General features: G+C 37.4%; 1 protein-coding gene across 1 annotated transcript in view; it reads left to right on the top strand.

The window, feature by feature from the left end:
• The window catches only part of GTF2B (general transcription factor IIB), a 33,170-nt gene that overhangs the window by 1,217 nt on the left and 12,657 nt on the right, over positions 1 to 19,296 (top strand). Inside the window, exon 2 of the mRNA XM_043575513.1 lies at positions 3,829 to 3,935. Coding sequence (XP_043431448.1) covers positions 3,829 to 3,935 — 107 coding nt within the window. The remainder of the gene's footprint in view (positions 1 to 3,828; positions 3,936 to 19,296) is intronic.

Below are 19,296 nucleotides of genomic sequence, written 5' to 3'. Positions count from 1 at the left end.
TTACTACTTTATGTTACTGTAGTTTTAGAAAAGGTGTTGGGGAGGCAGTGTTAGCTAAAACAACCTGGAAACAACTCTTAAAGCCACTGACACTCTTGTTTACTGATTGTAATTTTATGATTGAATGCTCAATCATTCTGTCTGGGTGTGGCTCTGTTGGGAAACGCTTCCTTGTAGGTAAGTGGAAAACTTCAGTTTCCCAAAGTCATCTAAATACGACTTATATTCTCTCGTGGCGATAGATCTGAAAGGTAAATGTGATATTTGGGCACAGCTTTTCCATACGATAGGACAGGAAATTGTAAGAAATGTTGCAACATTAAATATAGTAAATTCACGTGATAGATTCTTTACCAAAAGAATTTTGCTTTGTGTGAGTTTTTTCTTCTTCCTTTGTTAAAAAATAATCTTTGAAATGAATTTTTTTCTGGAGATGTCTAGGTTTTAAATATGTGTGTCATTGCAGTTGTCTGTCTCTGAAGTTTTTCTACCAGTGAGAACAAAGGTTAAGTGTTAGTATTTCTGCCTTTAGCTTTGTTCCCCCCCCCCCGAGGAAGATGTACAGTTACTAGGTTATGAAACCGCCTGATGTTTTCACAGAGAAGAGCACGAATGTGAGTTCAGGTCTAAACTGCACTACTTAGTCTGTGATTTCAGGCTAATCGTTCTCTGATCGTAATCTTTGGAAGGGAAATATGCTTATTTTGCAGGGTTGCTGTGAAGAGTACTGATATATTTATGGCATTAGACACACAGTGGACTCCCAATAAGTGACAGCTATAAAGTGAGATTTGGATTTATGTGGCTTCTTAGGTCCTTTAAATGATTTTAATGTCATTGGTGTTTGGTTGTTTACACCATTCCTTTCCTTTCGTTTCTCTCTCTTACTTCCCCCACCACCCCACTCTTGTGGTTCCTCTTTTACATCACTCTTGTGGGTATTCTGATCGAAAGTTGACTAGTTTGTCATGATTCATTTTATTTTGGATCGGTAACACAAATAGTACAAAACCAAGACGAAAAGTGAAAAGCAGTTTCTTTTCTTCCCTCTCAGCCATCTCATTCTCCCTCAGAGCAGCCACTGTGACCAGTTTCTTGGTGTTTTCCTAATGATTCTGAGGTTTAACAAACATATGCATGTAGCGCTAACCTCTCTTCTTCCCCCAAAGGATGTTGTAAATACTGTTCACTACCTTGCTTTTTACCTTTTTTCATGAAGTTAGTACACACATTTTAAGTGCACAGTTTAGTTGGAAAATGAGCACACACACATAGCTACCACCCAGGTCAAGAAATTAAATACGACTCGCACCCTGGAAGCCTCCTTGTGCCCTCAGTCATTACCCTTTCCCAAAGATAACCACATCCCAACTTCTAACTCCATAGATTTGTTTTGCCCACTTTAAGGTTTATATAAATGGCTTATATTTTCTTCTCTATCTAGTTTCTTTTGGACAACATTTTGAGAGTCATCTTTGTGATTGCAAAAACTGTAATTCATACTTTGTCCAGTTTTGTATAAAATCCCTACCTTACTCTTTTCACTTAGCATATCTGGTTTTTTTTTTTTTTTTGGCATATTTTTGAGGTGTTTACATATCATTTATATACTTACAGACAAGAAGATAATTCTACTTTTTAATAGCAAAAACTATATTAGTCCTTATAGTTGTATGACGTGTGCCATATGGCTGCCCATTTGTAATTACTGTTATTCTAACATTTTCCTTTGTTTCAGCATAGTTTTTCATAATTTATACTAAGTTCTTAATTTATTCGTTATAATGTATTAGAATATTTTCCTAATAGGAATTTATGGAATGAGTGTGACTATAAAGCAAATCTCCAGTTCTCTATTTCCCCATTTTCCCACTGAAAAGATCCAAGACATGTTCTGGTTAACTTAAATATATACATTTTGGGAACGTGGATTATTTTATCACTTTTTCAGTGGGAATCACCTGTGTTGAGAGTTAACGTTCCAATTTGTGTTTGCTGACATTAGAAATTTATCCAAAACCACAAATACCTACTTACTACTGTAAGAATGGTCGATGATGTCTTCTGAATGTATATTTGTGATGGCTATAACATAAGCTTGTATTGTAGTATTTCAAGTGAACGTTTAAAGAGGGCTTATTTTGCATAATACCAAATATTTATTTATTTAAGTAATCTCTATACCCAACATGGGGCTTGAACTCACAAACCTGATATCAAGAGTTGCACATTCTTCCAACTGAGCCAAACAGGTGCCCCTACAGAGTTCATGTTCTTTTTTTTTTTTTTTTTTTTTTTTTTCTGTTTGAGAGAGAGTGCGCGAGCGTGCACACACGAGCCGGATAGAGGAGCTGAGGGGGAGAGGGAGAATCTTAAGCAGGCTCCAAACTCAGCACAGAGCTCGACCCGGGGTTTGATCCCATGACTCTGAGATCATGACCTGAGCCGAAATCAAGACAGTCATTCAACCGATGGAGCCACCCAGGTGCCCCGATACCAAACATTTATAATTGTGTATAATTAATAAATCCATGTTAAATATTTTTGTTGCCTTTTATATTATTTTATATCTTGTTAAAAAATGTTTATTGATTTTTTCTGAGAGAAAGCACGCTCTACCTGGGGAGGGGCAGAGGGAGAGAGAGACTCCTAAGTAGGCTCCATGCTGTCAGCACAGAGCCCTACACTGGGCTGTATCCCATGAACCTGAGCCAAATCAAGAATCGGATGCCTCACGGTGCCTGGGTGGCTCAGTCGGTTACGCGTCTGACTTCAAGTCAGGTCATGATTTTGCAGTTCATGGGTTCAAGCCTTGCATTGGGCTCTGTGCTGACAGCTCGGAGCCTGGAGTCTGTTTCGGATTCTGTGTCTCCCTCTCTCTGCGTCTCCCCAACTTGTGCTCTGTCTCTCTCTCTCTCAAAAATAAAATAAAACATTAAAAAAAAAAAAAGAGTCAGATGCCTAACCAGCTGAACCAGCAAGGTGCCCCATTTTATTACTACTTTTTTAAGTGAGCTCTACACCCAACGTGGAGCTTGAACTCACAACCCTGAGATCCAGAAATATGTGCTCTACTGACTGAGCCAGCCTGGTGCCCCCTTTGTTGCTTTCTAAAACGGATTTTATTTTGTCTTTTAAGATTAGTGTGTCTTCTGCAAACTGCTTTATTTTCAAAATAAAATGATCAAGCACATTAGTACTATGACAAATAGAATAAAAAGTAGTTTTTGAAACCATTTCTTGAGTGATATAGCAAACTCAGTTTCTGGACTAAATGAAATCATTGATCTTAAGTTCAGCAGAGGTATATCTACCACCCTCCTTTATCATACCCATGAGGTTCAGTGTGTACTATTCTAAATCTATTACTAAAATATCCAGCAAGTAGGAAAAAACAAGACTTGAAATGTATTCTCTGACCAGAGAAGTAAGTGATAAGTCACACAATCCAGATGATTATATGTAAATGTCACAGGTTATAAATGGTAGCTAGTCATTTCTATGCTAATCAGGATTTTTAAAAATCTCAGTAGCCTGTACGAAGAGAAAAAAACACTTGCTTTCCATTTAGGTTTTTAAAGCCTTCCATGTCTGCAAATAAGTTACTGTTCTTAGAAAAAACAATTCCAATGGAATCTATCTGTTAATGACTAGCTGGAATTAAAAATTACCTAACTGGGATATTTATTTTGAAGATTTCGCTTGAGTGTATTATACATGGATAGTATTGGAAAAGTATTCAGAACCCTCATTTTTTTCCCCTAGAACACTACTTTGTTACATGTTGGTTGGGAGGATATAAAAACTTTTTTTTTTTTTTTTATTTAGTTTGGATGCTCTTCCAAGAGTCACATGTCCAAACCATCCAGATGCGATTTTAGTGGAGGACTACAGAGCTGGTGATATGATCTGTCCAGAATGTGGCCTGGTTGTAGGTGAGCAATTATTATAGTTTTAACTGAAATCACTATTTTAGGTACTTTGCTTTTGTGTATTTCCCAAAGTGTCTTTTAATGAATACATTTTGATTTTTTTCCCTACAGGTAATTCATATTTATTATAAAACAAACAAAAAGAATTAGAAAAGAGTAAAATCAGAGACACCATATTTTATTGTTTATACGAATGCATATATTTCATAATGTGGGGTATGAAGGAACATTTAAAATTGAGACAGCCCGTCCAGAAGAAAAAGCCCTCAGTCCATAGTCTCCTGAGTCCTTAGTCTTAACTATTTGATGGGGTTTGGGGATGGTAGTGGTGACGCTTGTGTGTATGAAATAATGAATAAATTTAATCCAACTTTTGTGGCTTTTAGATATTTAAACATGATTTGTTTCAGGGTAGTAAAGGTATAGCTGTACTGAGTCTCATTCAAGGCCTTTTAGTTAATAGATCCCATTAAATAGAATGACTTAAGAATTTCTAATATAAAATTGTTATTGTCAAAAATACTGCTTATAGGAGATTCTTAAAAAATGAGAACAAACTGAGGGCTGATGGGGGGTGGGAGGGAGGGGAGGGTGGGTGATGGGTATTGAAGAGGACATCTTTTGGGATGAGCACTGGGTGTTGTATGGAAACCGATTTGACAATAAATTTCATATATTAAAAAAAATACTGCTTACAATTTTTCATTTTGTTCCTGCTTTCTTACTTACCCAGATATGTAGCAGAACTTTAGAATATTCTTATGGTGGAGTTGTATTTAGCAACTGAAACAAAGGCGTAATACTTAGCAGTTCGAAATGCTTAAAAATGAAAGTGCTAGTAGGATTATGGGATGTGTAACAGAAACATTGGTGGTGATATACTGTGGAATAGTGTTGGAGGATATCGGTAACATTCATCCACGTAGCCTGCTTGCCTCAGACCTCCAGTGGGAGGCTTAAATCATACAGAGTTGCTAACAGGAACTGAAATCCACTTACAGTTGAATTCTTCTCAATAAGCAATATTAACAACTTACATATGCTGGGCACTTTTTTAAAATGATTTCTATATTCACTAAGTTTATCCTCAGAGAAACCTTTGAGGTGAGCGCCAATATTACCTTCATTGTAGAGATAAGAAACTCAAGTTCAGTGTGGCAGTGTAGCTCTACTGTCCTCACGTAGCCAAATTTCTATCCTGTATTGGCTTTTGTAATAAAATGAGTTCAGTCTGATTGGCAAACTGTGACCCACTGCCTGTTTTATATATGACCTACCTGGTAAGAATGGCTTTTACATTTTTAAGTGGTTGAAAACAGTCAAAAGAATACTAACATTTAGAGGCATACGAAAATAGTATCAAATTCAAATTTCAATATCCATACATAAAGTTTTATTGGAACACAGCCACACTTGCTTGTTACATATTATCTATGACTGCTTTCACATGATGACAGTAGGACTCTGTAGTTACAAAAGAAACCATATGTGGTGCTCTCATCACTTCATACTGCCGCCCAGTGCACTATAAATCCCAGGAATGCACTTAAAACTCCTCAGCATCTTGAGTACACAGTTTATCTCCATGCTGCAGCATTTTATTTTGTTGCCATTGCATACCCATCGTGTCAAAACAGAAAGAAAAAAAGTGAACTTTGAAAGCCATGCCCTTAAGGTACAGTGGAGTGTAGGTTATTTTGTTATTGATCAAGATGGCAAAGCTCTGTGTTTATTATTCAGTGGTACAATAGCTCTGCTAATAGATACAAGAAACTTAGGCATAAGCACTCATCCTGCCAATTCAGTAAAACAGTGATCAGAAAATTTAGAAAATGTAATGTCGATTATCTCATCACAATAGAATTTCTTCACAAAAATAAAAGAATAAAAATAAGGCTGCATCTAAAATAAGTTTCTGAGTGGCTTATTTGTAGCTTATGCAGGGAAAGTCAAAGATTAGTTAATGATGAGTTAATTAGTTCATGTTTGTTTGATTGTGGTAGTTGAAGAAGTGTGTCCAGAGAAAACTTATTTAAGATGAACAGCTTCTCAGAAAAACAGTTGCTTGAAGAGTTGAGGATGTTGGGAACAACATCGATAGTCAATCAATGAAAGTCCAGGCAAATATCAAGTGTTTCTCCTAGACTCCTGATGACTAGGTAGATGTTACTGATACTGCTGAGTTGTTTATTCAAGGAGTCAATGCAGAGTTTCTAGAGTTTGAATTATCTGCGTGGAAAAACTGCAGGAGAAACTAGTTTTAAAGAAATTACAAGAATGCTAATTTAGTACAACCTGAAGTGGAAACTGCTAAGATATATTATAACTGATAGATGGTAAAAATACGTGTGGAAGAAGTCTTAGGTGGACAGATTTACAAAGATTGTGAAAATGTAAGGTTTTTAAAGCTTCTAGTTATTCATTGTATTCATCAACAGGTACTTGGTAGAAAAGGTTTGAATCTATCATGTTACTGATCAGTAGGGTCAGTAGTGAACTTCATTCACTCTCGTGGACTTAACTGTCATCACTTCATTGAATCTTTGTCAGAAATAGAAGCTGACTATCTTGACTTGCCCACCACACAGTAATTTGGTAGCTTAGCTGCAGCAAAGTTTTCTTGTAATTGTTTTTGAGCTCAGGGCCAAGGCTGAAATCTTTCTGAACCAGTACTGCCTTCAGCCACTGCTGTTTAACACTGAATGGCTTTAGAAGTTAGCTTTTCCTGCAGACTTACTAATATTTCGTAATGAATTCAACCTAGAATTGGAAGGCAGAACAGTGCGGATACGTTAAAATCACACTGAGGTAAGGTCAGTTTGACAACAGCTAACATTATTTGAATCCCAAATGGCGTCAAATTGCTTTAATGTATTTTATATACTTTCATTGCTGTCCAAAGTTAAAACAGGAAGTAGGGTCTTCATTCCCACACAAATCTGCAGCAGGTATATATTCAAAACTCAGACTGTATTTTAATCAGTATTTTCCAGACCTGAATGTAAGTGCAGAGGGAATTTTCGTATTTCCAAATCCATTTAACTCTGCAATTAAGGAGCTTCCACCTAACTTTCAATTGGGAGTGATTAATCTACAATGTAATGACATGTTAAAAGGCAAAATATCAGAAGAATGTAATAAAATTCTATAAATGCCTTTCAGGCAGTGAATATGCTCAATTAAAATCATATGCTTGCAGATTAATATCAGTATTTGGCAGTACTTCTCTGTGTGTGAAAAAGACTTAAAAAAATGAAATACATAAAATCCTATTAACAGCATTGACAGATAACATTTGTAATTGATTTTGATGATAGAGAACGCGAACTGGATTCCAGTTAAGTGAAATATTCTCACCCCAAAAGAGAATGCTGTTCTTTCTCAGTAGTAGATTTGTATTACAATAAATTATCCTCAATTTTTATATTTTTAATTTCATCGGTAAAAAACCAGTGGAGTCTTTCCTCTTTATGGAAGTACCTATGTAGTATCCTCAGTTTAGCCTCTTGACCCACAAACCCTAAAATATTTACTATATGGCCCTTTACAGAAAAGGTTTGCCAACCTGTAAGTTAAATGAGAGCATTCTAATTCCAAAGTATTAAGATCAAACTGATAGTATGTAAGAGTGAGACAGAAGATTGAAGGTAATTTCAGCTTCTTGGGTCTCGTAAATGGAGCCATTTAAAAAGTAGTGCAGAAATACTGCATTATATCTCCAGCCCTTCCATCTGCTTCACTTCTGCTTCAGACCAGCAAGATATAGTTGGGTGAGATTAACCAACTGGAGATGGAAGATCTGATTCACAAGGCTTACATGCTTTTTTATGCTTGAAATCACTAACTTTTACTTGCATTTTTCTGCTTATATCTAAACCAAAGGAAGTTAATTTTCTTTTAGTTTTGTTTAATTATCAATCTTGAACACCAGCATTGGAACTACTATATTTTATCCTAACTAAAGCAACTAGGCTAAATTGTAAAGCCTGAAAATTTAAAAAAAAAAAAAAATACAATCTGATTAAACTTCCTTTATATACACAGAAATATCTTCTTGTAACAATTGGTTTTTCTGACCTAAACCGTAACAAACACCTGTTTTAAAATATACGGTACTAGCCTCATTCACATATTTGTAGCATGTGTAATATAACCTGCAGTGTGTCCTGCAAGTGAAGAAACTGTTCCATGAGGGTGGGCAGGCAAGACTCTGCTAACAAAGTTCTGTTTTGCTGAAGAGATGATCAAATTATGTTGAAAAGAGCTTAACTGAACATGGCAGACCATGAGTCAAATTTTAAAAAACATGTGCATATGAACAGATACACACAAACACATATATTACTATCATAGATCCATAATAAATTTAGATTCTATATATATTTAATTAGACTTGCATCAGCTTGCTTGTTCATTTATTTTAAATTTTTTGATTTTTTTTTTTTTTTTTTTTTTTTGAGAGAGAGTGCATAAGCAGGGGAGAGGGGCAAAGGGAGAGAGAGACAGTCTCAAGCAGGCCCTCACCCAGCATGGAACCTGATGTGAGGCTCGATCCCAGGACCCTGGGATTATGACCTGAGCCAAAATCACGAGTTGGATGCTCCACCTACTGAGCCACCTAAGCACCCCCAACTTGCTGGCTTAAAGGCATATGCTCTTTGTTGCCAGCTCAGTTCTGCCTTTATCTCTTACGCTATGGAGATAGGGAAGAAATTAGGTGAGGCAAATATTCCACAATCCACTAAGGGCATAAGACTTGTGGCTCTTTTCATACTTGCGTTCATAGAGATTTAAATCCAGCTGTCATCATGTGTCTCCTAATAAATTGTCTTGGTTTACATGGTTTGCATGTGCTTACCGTAACATTTTACCTGGTCTGAAACTTTTTAGATTATACCATATTTATTGAATAAACGTTTACAGTAGGCTTGGGTTTAAATATCACCAGACAACTTTAGAAACTGGAACTCTTAGAATTGTTTTTGGACAACTCTGTACTTAACTAATATTTAATTTGGCTCAAAACTTAGGGCAGCCCATTGTCACTAACTCCTCTATTTATTTATTTGAAAGCATGCAAGTGGGTTAGAGGGGCAGAGAGAGAGAGAGAGAATATCCCAGGCAGGCTCTAAGCTCAGCATGGAGTGCGATGTAGGGCTTGATTCCACGACTCTGGGATCATGACCTGAGCCAAAACCAAGAGTCAGATGCTCAACCAACTGAGCCACCCAGGTTCCCCCAGCTACTCTTAATTTCCAACTCAAAACTAGATACTGCTCAACTGTCCTCTTTGGAGGCATATATTACACCTTGCAACTGTCACCTTTTTTAGTGAAATAATTTGCAATAAAAAATATATTTATTTCATAGGATAAAAACTGCTTTTTCTCCAGTGTCTAACAACACTTTTTTTTTACTGTCCTTTAAACCTTCATTCAGTCTCCTTGAGGCCCACCACTGAGTCTCAAAACCAATGCCAAAGTGTTTTAGGTTTTTCTTAAAGAAACATCATACTTACAGGAGCTAGTTTCTGTTTCGATTACATAACAAACTATTGGAGAACTTAGTAGCTTATAGTAACCATTTTCTTTTGCTTATAGTTTTATGGGTCAGTAGTTTGGGAAGGACTTACCTGGGCCATTGTTTCTTTCCACATGGCACCGATTGGACCTAGAGTATTCACTTCTATGATGGCTTTTTCACTTATATTTCTGGCTCCTCTCTGTTCTTTGGCCTCCCCACACAGGCCATGCTCTAGGATTTCTCCACAGTTATCTCAGAGTAGTCATATCTCATACATGGTGGTTGATTTCCAAGAGAAATATCCTAAGAGCATGTGTTTCAAGAGTGTGGAAGCTGGACTCAGGTAGTTAAGGGCTATGCCTGGCATAGGATCACTTCTGTATTGGTCAGAATAGTCATAGGGCCCACCTAGATTGGAAGGAATAGAGAGACACCAACCACCAATCAGTGTCATAGACAGGGTCATGTTTCAGAAGAACATGTTGATGACATATATTATTGCTGCCATCTTTGGAAAAATACAGTTGGTCAGACATTCATTGTCTTTAATTTTTTTCCTCAGTACTTAAGTCATATTTAGTTTCACCTGTAGCTGGTTCCCAATCTTTTGTGGCTATTTTAAATACTGTTTAGCATGTAATAATTGTTTAATTGACTTTCCTCTTTTATTTGAATTATAGGATTTTTTTAATTTTTTTTTTTTTTTTTGAGAGAGAGAGAGAGCACGAGTGGGGGAGAGGCAGAGAGAGAGAGAGGGACAGAGGACCTGAAGTAGGTTCTGCACTGACAGCAATGAGCCCAGTGTGGGGCTTGAACTCACAAACTGTGAGGTCATGACTTGGGCTGAAGTTGGACACTCTATTGACTGTGCCACCCAGGTGCCACTTGAATTATAGGATTTTTTTTAATTTTATTTTTCATTTTTTAAAATTTACATCCAAATTAGTTAGCATATAGTGCAACAATGATTTCAGGAGTAGATTCTTTAGTGCCCCTTACCCATTTAGTCCATCCCCCCTCCCACAACCCCCCCCCAGTAACCCTCTGTTTGTTCTCCAGAGTCTTTTATGTTTTGTTCCCCTCCCTGTTTTTATATTATTTTTGTTTCCCTTCCCTTATCTTCATCTGTTTTGTCTCTTAAAGTCCTCATATGAGTGAAGTCATATGATGTTTGTCTTTCTCTGACTGACTAATTTCACTTAGCATAATACCTACCAGTTCCATCCACTGAGATTATGTGAGATCAGTTGCAAATGGCAAGATTTCATTCTTTTTGATTGCCGAGTAATACTCCATTGTATATATATATACCACATCTTCTTTATCCATTCATCCATTGATGGACATTTGGGCTCTTTCCATACTTTGGCTACTGTTGATATTGTTGCTGTAAACATGGGGGTGCATGTGTCCCTTTGAAACAGCACACCTGTATCCTGTGGATAAATGCCTAGTAGTGCAATTGCTGGGTCATAGGGTAGTTCGGTTTTTAATTTTTTGAGGAACCTCCATACTGTGTTCCCGAATGGCTGCACCAGCTTGCATTCCCAGAATTATAGGATTTTTATTTTAAACATAGGAAGTGTTTTGAGTTGTCATTGGCTGTTTAATCTTACCAGTGATCTGTAGGATATTGTTACTGATCTCTAAAATAAGGCCAATTTTTAAAGCAAAGCTTTGTCAATTCTACCATGAAACTATAGGCTTTAATAGCACTGTTTTGTGGGATCCCCCCCTGCCCCCACAAATCCTAACAGTGTGATTGTGTCACTTTAAAATTGAGCACTAGGTGGCAGTATAATATTTAGATTATCAATTTGTTCATAAATTTGACCTTGTACATTGTTTATAGTCCGCAAAGTATTAGGTTAGTAAGCTGCTGTAATAGCTGCTAAAACATGAAATTGGTTATGACTTTTATAAATTAGGATTTCAAATAGGTAGTGTTTAGATCTAGTGGTATCATTTCTAGTAAAAGCCACTTTTTATGTACCATTTAAAACTGAATTCTTTCATTGTTCTTAGAAGGAATGTAAGGAAACAACCAGAAAATAGTATAGGTAGATTTGAATGAGAAAAATGAGTCAATTTGACCTGTCTTTCCTAAAGATATTCTGGATATTGTTTATACAGTGATTCTGAAGGATGAATGTACGAATGTGCATTAAGAATCAGCTGTTCAGGGGCACCTGGGTGGCTCAGGTCATGATCTCACGGTTCATGAGTTTGAGCCCCACATCAGGCTCTCTGCTGTCAGCACAGAGCCTGCTTCAGATCCTCTGTCCCCCTCTCTCTGCCCCTCCCCTGCTCTCTCTCCTTCTCTGTCTCAAAAACAAATAAATATTAAAAAAAAAAAAAAAAAAAAGAATCAACTCTAAAGATTCCAGACCCCATTTCTAGAAATTCTAGCATATTAAGAAACACAAATCTGTACTATTAACTTTATAGTTTACCATATTTTTTATACATCTTCTGTACTTTTAGAGTTTTCATATTTCATGTCTCCAGACCTAGACTGTGTAGCCTGTAGAGCAGATATCTTATGTATGTCCATAGCTCCTAGCGTAACTAGGGACCCTCGATTCCAGGCTCCGCTCTACTGAGCCGAGCCTGGAATCGAGGGCCCCTAGTTACGCTAGGAGCTATGGATGTAACTATGAGCTATGTAAGTAACTGTAACCAACTTATATAATTTCTCTAAGCCTGACTTTCTTCACGTGTAAAAATAAGTCATCTCCCTGCCCCAAAACAGGGAGCAGGTACCATACATCTTAGAATTGTTAGGAATTGTTAAGAATCAAATGAAATAATGTATAAAATATATAGTATGATTTCAGTATGAGATTTCAGTGATACATTTTTTGTGGGTGCAAGTACTCCTTTTTTCTTGTGGAAAAGTAGGTGATTCTAAGTCTGAGATGCCATTCTTCATAACAGGTCACTTGCAAAATGTATTTGAGTGGGTCTAGCATAGTGAATGCTCTTCAGCCATATCATTTTAAAGATTACTGGATTAGCATCTTTAAATTTGCATTAGTGATGGTGCGCCTGAGTGGCTCACTCGGTTGAGTGTCCGGCTTTGGCTCAGGTCATGATCTCATGACTCAGCTCATGAGTTGGAGCCTGGAGCCTGCTTCATATTCTGTGTCTCTCTCTTCCCTGCTCATGCTCGCACTCTCTCTCTCTCTCTCTCTCTCAAAAATAAACGTTAAAAAGAATTTTTTTTAAATAAAAAAAATAAATTTGCATTAGTGTTTCCTAAAGGAAATATTCAGGCTTAATATGTTTAAGCTATATTTTAAAATTAAGGAATATTCACTTTCAAATTCTTGCTTTAGCATCTCTTATAAGCCATCAGAGACCACCTTCTTACCTAATTTAGAATTTTTAATTAATTCAATTATTATTATTATTATTACTATTAGTTTTAGAGACCGTGTGAGCAGGGGAGAAGGGCAGAGGGGGAGAGAGAATCTCAAGTAGGCTCCATGCTCAGCACGGAGCCCAGCATGGGGCTTGATCCCACAACCCTGGGATCCTGACCTGAGCTAAAATCAAGAGGCAAGACGCTCAACTGACTGAGCTACCCAGGCATCCCTAGAATTTTTAATGTAGATGTTACTTTAAGCATCAGAGAATTACTAACTTTACTCAGTTTACACAGCTACCCTTTGAGTGACACTGATGCTTTGAGTACTTAGGTAATTAGCTGAAGATTCCACATCTAGTAAGTGACAGAGCGGTTCAAATCCAGGTCTGTAGGACTTAGCAGGCCTGTTTCTGTTAAAGCAGTGTGCTGGGCAGGGAGAGTTAAAGAAGTATCAGATGCTGTAAGCAAGCTCTGGAGCAACTCTGGCTAGCGCATGAAAGGGAGGAGGGTGCGTTAATACAACATAGCATGGTAAAAGCTCTATTACAGATCTTCCAAGTTTGGTAAGAACACAAAGGAAGGAAGCAGTGATTTCCTGGGGAAATTACTGTTGAATTTACATTGAAACATGACCATTAAGCATGAGTAAAGGTTTATGGAGGGAAGGTCATTCCAAGTGGAGGGAAAAAGAAACATGTGTCTTAGGATAGAGGCCTGAAAGTACTGGTATGTGAATGACTCATATTATTGTGACTAAGGTTAGGATGCATCTTCATGAGAGCTGCGGGTCTCTAGCTTAGATGCCGCTGCAAACCTGCCTGTATTTGAGGAAAAGCAAGATGTATTGACATACTCAGGGATGGAATTTACAATGCATTTTGCATTTTCCTTGACAAATGATTTTCCAAATGGTAATTATACTCTCAACTTGTACTGTTTGTGTTTGTTTTTTAAGGGCCTAAATGTCATGAGTAAAGTACGCTTTTATGGGCTGGTCTGGGAAATTAACCATGATGTGGGTTGTTTCTAAGGGATAATTCATTTTGAGTTCTTAGTTTACATTTGGGGAAAATAAACTGTGATTTAGAGACTGGCTATAGTATTAATGGTATTTCTTTTTAAAGTATCTGTTGATCAGACTTCTCTTGAAAATTATCTTTAATCCAGGCTTTCTGATAAGAATGTTTAGTAACACTAAACCAAAAATCAGGATTCTTTGAAATATCATAAGAAGGAATGGTTAGAAAGGGGTAAATGACTGAAGAAGGTGTGAAAGCTAAAGATGCATTTCAGTTTCAGCATTAGATTTAACAAATGTAATGTGTTGACTTAAACAATTTTCCACAGTACCTTAGTATTTTTTTAAGTTAAAAACTCCCAATTTGGGGGGCGCCTGCGGTGGCTCAGTCAGTTAAGCGTCCGCCTTCAGCTAACGTCATGATCTCACAGTTTGTGAGTTCAAGCCCCTCGTCGGGCTCTGTGCTGACAGCTCAGAGCCTGGAGCCTGCTTCAGATTCTGTCTCCTTTTCTCTCTGCCCCTCCCCCACTTGTTCGTGTTCTCTCTGTCTCTCTCTGTCTCTCTCTCTCAAAAATAAATAAATGTAAAACTTTCTGAGGGTTGAAAAAAAATTTTTTTAACTCCAATTTGGGGTGCATGGGTGGCTCCCTTGGTTAAGTATCTGGTTTTGGCTCAGCTCATGATCTCACAGTTTGTGAGGGGTTTGAACCCCGTGTCGGGCTCAGTGCTGACAGCTCAGAGCCTGGAGTCTGCTTCAGATTCTGTGTTTCCCTCTCTCTCTGCCCCTCCCCTCCTCACACTCTGTCTCTCTCTCTGTCTCTGTCTCTGTCTCTCTCTCTCCAAAATAAATAAATATGAAAAAAAATAATTAAAAAAAAACTCCATGCTTAGGGTTTGTCCACCTTGAGTACTGCATTTTGATTATTGAACTTTTAGAGTTGGCATGTTTTGAAAAATTTTGTAGTTCCAGACAAAATGGTTTTAGATAAATCTAGCCTATGTCCACAAGTAACTTGCAGACTATTGTTCTAAGACTCCTACTTCTGAATTTTCTACTGGTTGTATACCAAAATGCTTAAGTAAGATTATTTTCCAGAAAGATGGCAGAAAGAATTGAAATTTGGGGTAATTCTAATACTCTTTTTTAAAATACCTTTATTAATTTAAGTTTACAATAAGAAACAAAAACGTTTTGAATCTAGGTCAGGCCTAGAAAATCAGACTCTCCAATATTGGCTTCCTGGCTGTTTTTAACGTTTATTTATTTTTGGGACAGAGAGAGACAGAGCATGAACGGGCGAGGGGCAGAGAGAGAGGGAGACACAGAATCGGAAACAGGCTCCAGGCTCTGAGCCATCAGCCCAGAGCCCGACGCGGGGCTCGAACGCCCGGACCGGGAGATCGTGACCTGGCTGAAGTCAGACGCTTAACCGATTGCGCCACCCAGGCGCCCCCTGGCTGTTTTTAGTATGTTGCAGTATTCCCCTGCAGTGTTTAGACTGCTACTATGAGCCATTCTAGGTTTTTCTCTTGTTTTGCTTTTTGTTTTGTTTTGTTTTGTTTTAAATTTTAGAGTGCGTGAGTGGGGGATAGAGGGAAAAGGAGCCCTAAGCAGACTCCATGGTCAGTGCAGAGCCTGATTAGGGGCTCGATCCCACAACCCTGGGATCATGGCCTGAGCTGAAATCAACCAACTGAGCCACCTAGGTGCCCCAAGCCATTCTGGTTTTAATGTTGTACTACAAAATACCTCTGGTTGGATTTGTAGTTTATAACTTGCTTGGTTAGGAGCTTATATATCTGTCTTTGTGTACTGTTTCCTTTAGAGTATAAGGCAAAGTATACTGGTTCTACTGGACATTCTTTCTCCTCTCCTTTCTCTCATAGCTAACCCATTATTCCTTGTAGTAGTAGAGGCCACTGATCGTCCCCCTCTTTCTTTAGTAATAGAATCCCTATGTTTTAACTGGGCATGTTGCTGCCCAACTGGACTGTATTTCCCAGCTTCCCTTGTAGCCAGGTATGACCATGTGATCTAACCAGTGGATTGTACATAAAACGGGTATGTACAACTCTAGATCCTGCCATAAGGAAGTGCCTCCTCTTTCTCCTTTCCGCTGGCTAGAATGCAGACATGATAAAGGGAACCACCAACAGCCATATTAGGCTGGAAAATGCTCATCATGATGAAGCTGGCTTATTAAAAAGATAGGAGGAGCCTGGGTCACACTAGTCTATGACTATTAACTATGGACTGTTAATGTGAGAAAGTTATAGCCTGTTTTAAGTCACTATTATTTTTGCTTTAATTACAAACCTGCCTGTATCCTTCCTAATAAATTTGTAGAGTCATACTGGGAATTTATTTTATTTGGGTCATATCTTAACTGCTAGTGACTGTGGGTACGCAGACAGACTGAGAATTACTGGTAGTGGTGGATTGGAAGGTTTTCCAACATGACCACTACCACTGGACATGGATTGACATGTTCTTTTGTACAGGAGTACAGGATGAGTAGGCACAAAAGTCCACATGGAGCTTCTAAAGACAGATTATTACAATGAAGAGGAGCAGTGATCCAGCGGACTGAACAAAATTCTCCTGATGTAGCTCGCTAGAAGGAAGTTATGGAAAATAAATGATTTTTTGTGATCAGTGAAATAAAGTTTCCATAATATTTCTATTAAATGTTGTCAGAGGAGTGCCTGGATGGCTCAGTCGGTTGAGCACCTGACTCTGAATTTCAGCTCAGGTCATGATCTCATGGTTTGTGGGATTGAGCCCCTGTGTTGGGCTCCACACTGACAGGGCGGAGCCTGCTTGGGATTCTCTCTCCCTCTCTCTCTGCCCCTCCCTTGCACATGTGTGCTTGCTCGCTCTCTCTCATAAATAAGTTTTTAAAAATGTCAGAAAGAAATAAGATAGCACAAGGAAACAAACACAATAAAACTGTTTGAGATAGTGATTAGCTGACAACATTCTAGGAAATTGGATCAGTAAAGCAGAGAAGAAACCTGAGACTATAAAGAGTGAATGAGAAAGTGGTAAACACAAGATAGCCATTATGGTTCTACTTGAAGATCCAGGTGAATATTGTAAAGTATTAAAGGTACAATAGAAGAAAACGTTACATTGTACCGGAAGACCCTTAGGGTTGCAAGTCAAGAATCCACACACCAGTGGGGAATGTATCTTTTAAACATTTAAAAAATGTTATTAGTCAAGACTTGCAAATACCCAGCCAGTAAAATTAACTCTGATTCCTTGGTTTGTTGTGTGGCAGAAAAAGGAAGTCCTAGAGCAATCTTTTTTTTTTTTTATGAATTTATACATAAATCCCACAAAATACAGTGCTTAATTCGATTTGCTAATTGTCATGTGGAAGAACATTGATGATTATTTGCTAATAATTCTGGTTCTTCTCTTCTGAGCTACATGGTACATTTATGTTTCCATCCCCTCCAGAGTTAAGCATCACTTCTTGACTGGCTTTGGCCAAGGACATGTGAGTGGAAATGTTACTATTGGAAAGTATATATAAGTCAGTGCATAACTTAATACATATCCTTCCCCCTAGCATGTCTCAAGTGGCAGGAATTCTATCATCTTGAATAAGGATGGCATAGAAAGCTGTCCTACTCCTATATAGACATGTGGTATGAATAAGAAAAAAATCTTCATTTTAAGCCGCAAACCTTCTGAAATTACTTATTACTCCAGAGTAACTTAATTTATCTTAACACATAAGTACTAGAAGAATAATAACCCACAAACAACTATGGCTCGCTTTTATAATGTAAAAAGATAGTACTTAAGAAATGCTATGGTTTGCTAAGATGACAGACATTTAATGAACTCAACACATTCTTAATAATATAAGACACTCTGCATTGGAGTAGAATGATGTTTTAATAGATGACTTTCAGTTCACCTGTTACTTTTCTGCATAATGTTGAAATATTGGAGACATTTCTGTTTTAAATCAAAGGCATTGTTTTGAGAGTTCTGACAAGCGCTTTAGATATAATATAGAAATGGGAGTTAAACATTGGAAGGGGAACAAGTTCTTTGCCACTGATGAGATTCTATATCTAGAATATTCAGATCAAATTTTAAAAATTAATAGTCTATTAAAAGTGGCTGAATATAAGCATATAAAATATTACAGCAATTACTAGTTAGAAAATGAGATTTTTAACAGAAAAAAATTAGATCTAGTCATAAATGTGACATACATATAATCTAAAAGATGAGTTTGAGAAAGAGTATATATATTCCCTTGTCCAAGAAGATTGTTATTCACAAAATCATGGATAGGTTTGGTGTGACTTAATTCAAAATCAACAGTATTATGCTGGGAGCGAATTTTTATTTTTAATTTATTGAGGTCTAATTGCATGCAGTAAAATGCACAGATCCCAGATACACAGTTTGCATTTTGACATCTTGACACTGCATATACTGGTATAATCACACTAATCAAGGTGTTTAGACCATTTCCTTCCATTCTCAGAAGTTCCCATATGTTTCTTTCTAATCTGTTACCTCTGCCCCCCACCCCCAGCCCAGTAGCAACCACTGTACTGATTTCTATTTTCAGAGATTATTTTGCCTGTTTTTGGGCTTCCTATAAAAATTTTTATTTGTTTATTTGTTTTGAAAGAGACAGAGACAGCATGTGAGCAGGGGAGGGGCAAAAAGGCAAAGAGAAAAAATCCCAAGCAGGCTCCCCCTACATGGGGCTCAAATTCATGAAACTATAAGATCATAACTTGAGCAGAAACTAAGAGTCAGACGCTTAACCAGCTTAGCCACCCTGGCGCCCCTGAACTTCCTATAACTAGAATTATATAGTAGTTATTTTTTATTTTTTATTATTTTTTTTAGTAGTTGACTTTTTTCGGGCTCAGCATATAGTTTTTGAATGCATTTACATCACTGCATGTATCAGTAGTTTATTTGTGGAGGATATCCCATTGTATACATTTTCCTGTTAACACACATTTGGGTTGTTTCCAATTTTTAGCTAATATGAGTAATGCTGCTGTGAAGATTCTTGTATGAGACTTTCTGTCTCGTGCTCATTTTACAAAAATTAGTGTTTGGTTGAGAACGTAACTGGTAAAAATTTCTATGTTTTTCCTGTTTGTGGAACATTAAAGGATACGGGAGGTTGTGTGTGTGTGTGTGTGTGTGTATATTGGCAGGCTTCTTTGCTGAAGGTTGATTATACACTTACCCTTGAAAAAACTGTATTGCAGTTTCCTTCCAGAGCATCTTTTAAAATGCTGCCTCATTTAGGTTTCTTCAAATGAAAATCCTTTATGCACTCTGATTTTTCTGAATGGTCTGCCCTATTTTGTTACTCGTGCACTTAATCTGGTGCTCTAGTTATAGTTTCATGATGTGCTATTTGAGTTATTTTGGAAATTTTATTTCTTATAAATGCTAT

This window comes from Prionailurus bengalensis, chromosome C1, assembly GCF_016509475.1.
Source record: "Prionailurus bengalensis isolate Pbe53 chromosome C1, Fcat_Pben_1.1_paternal_pri, whole genome shotgun sequence".
Classification (NCBI taxonomy): domain Eukaryota; kingdom Metazoa; phylum Chordata; class Mammalia; order Carnivora; family Felidae; genus Prionailurus; species Prionailurus bengalensis.
The sequence above is the reverse complement of the archived record's forward strand: the minus strand, read 5'-3'. Positions and strand labels throughout refer to the sequence as shown.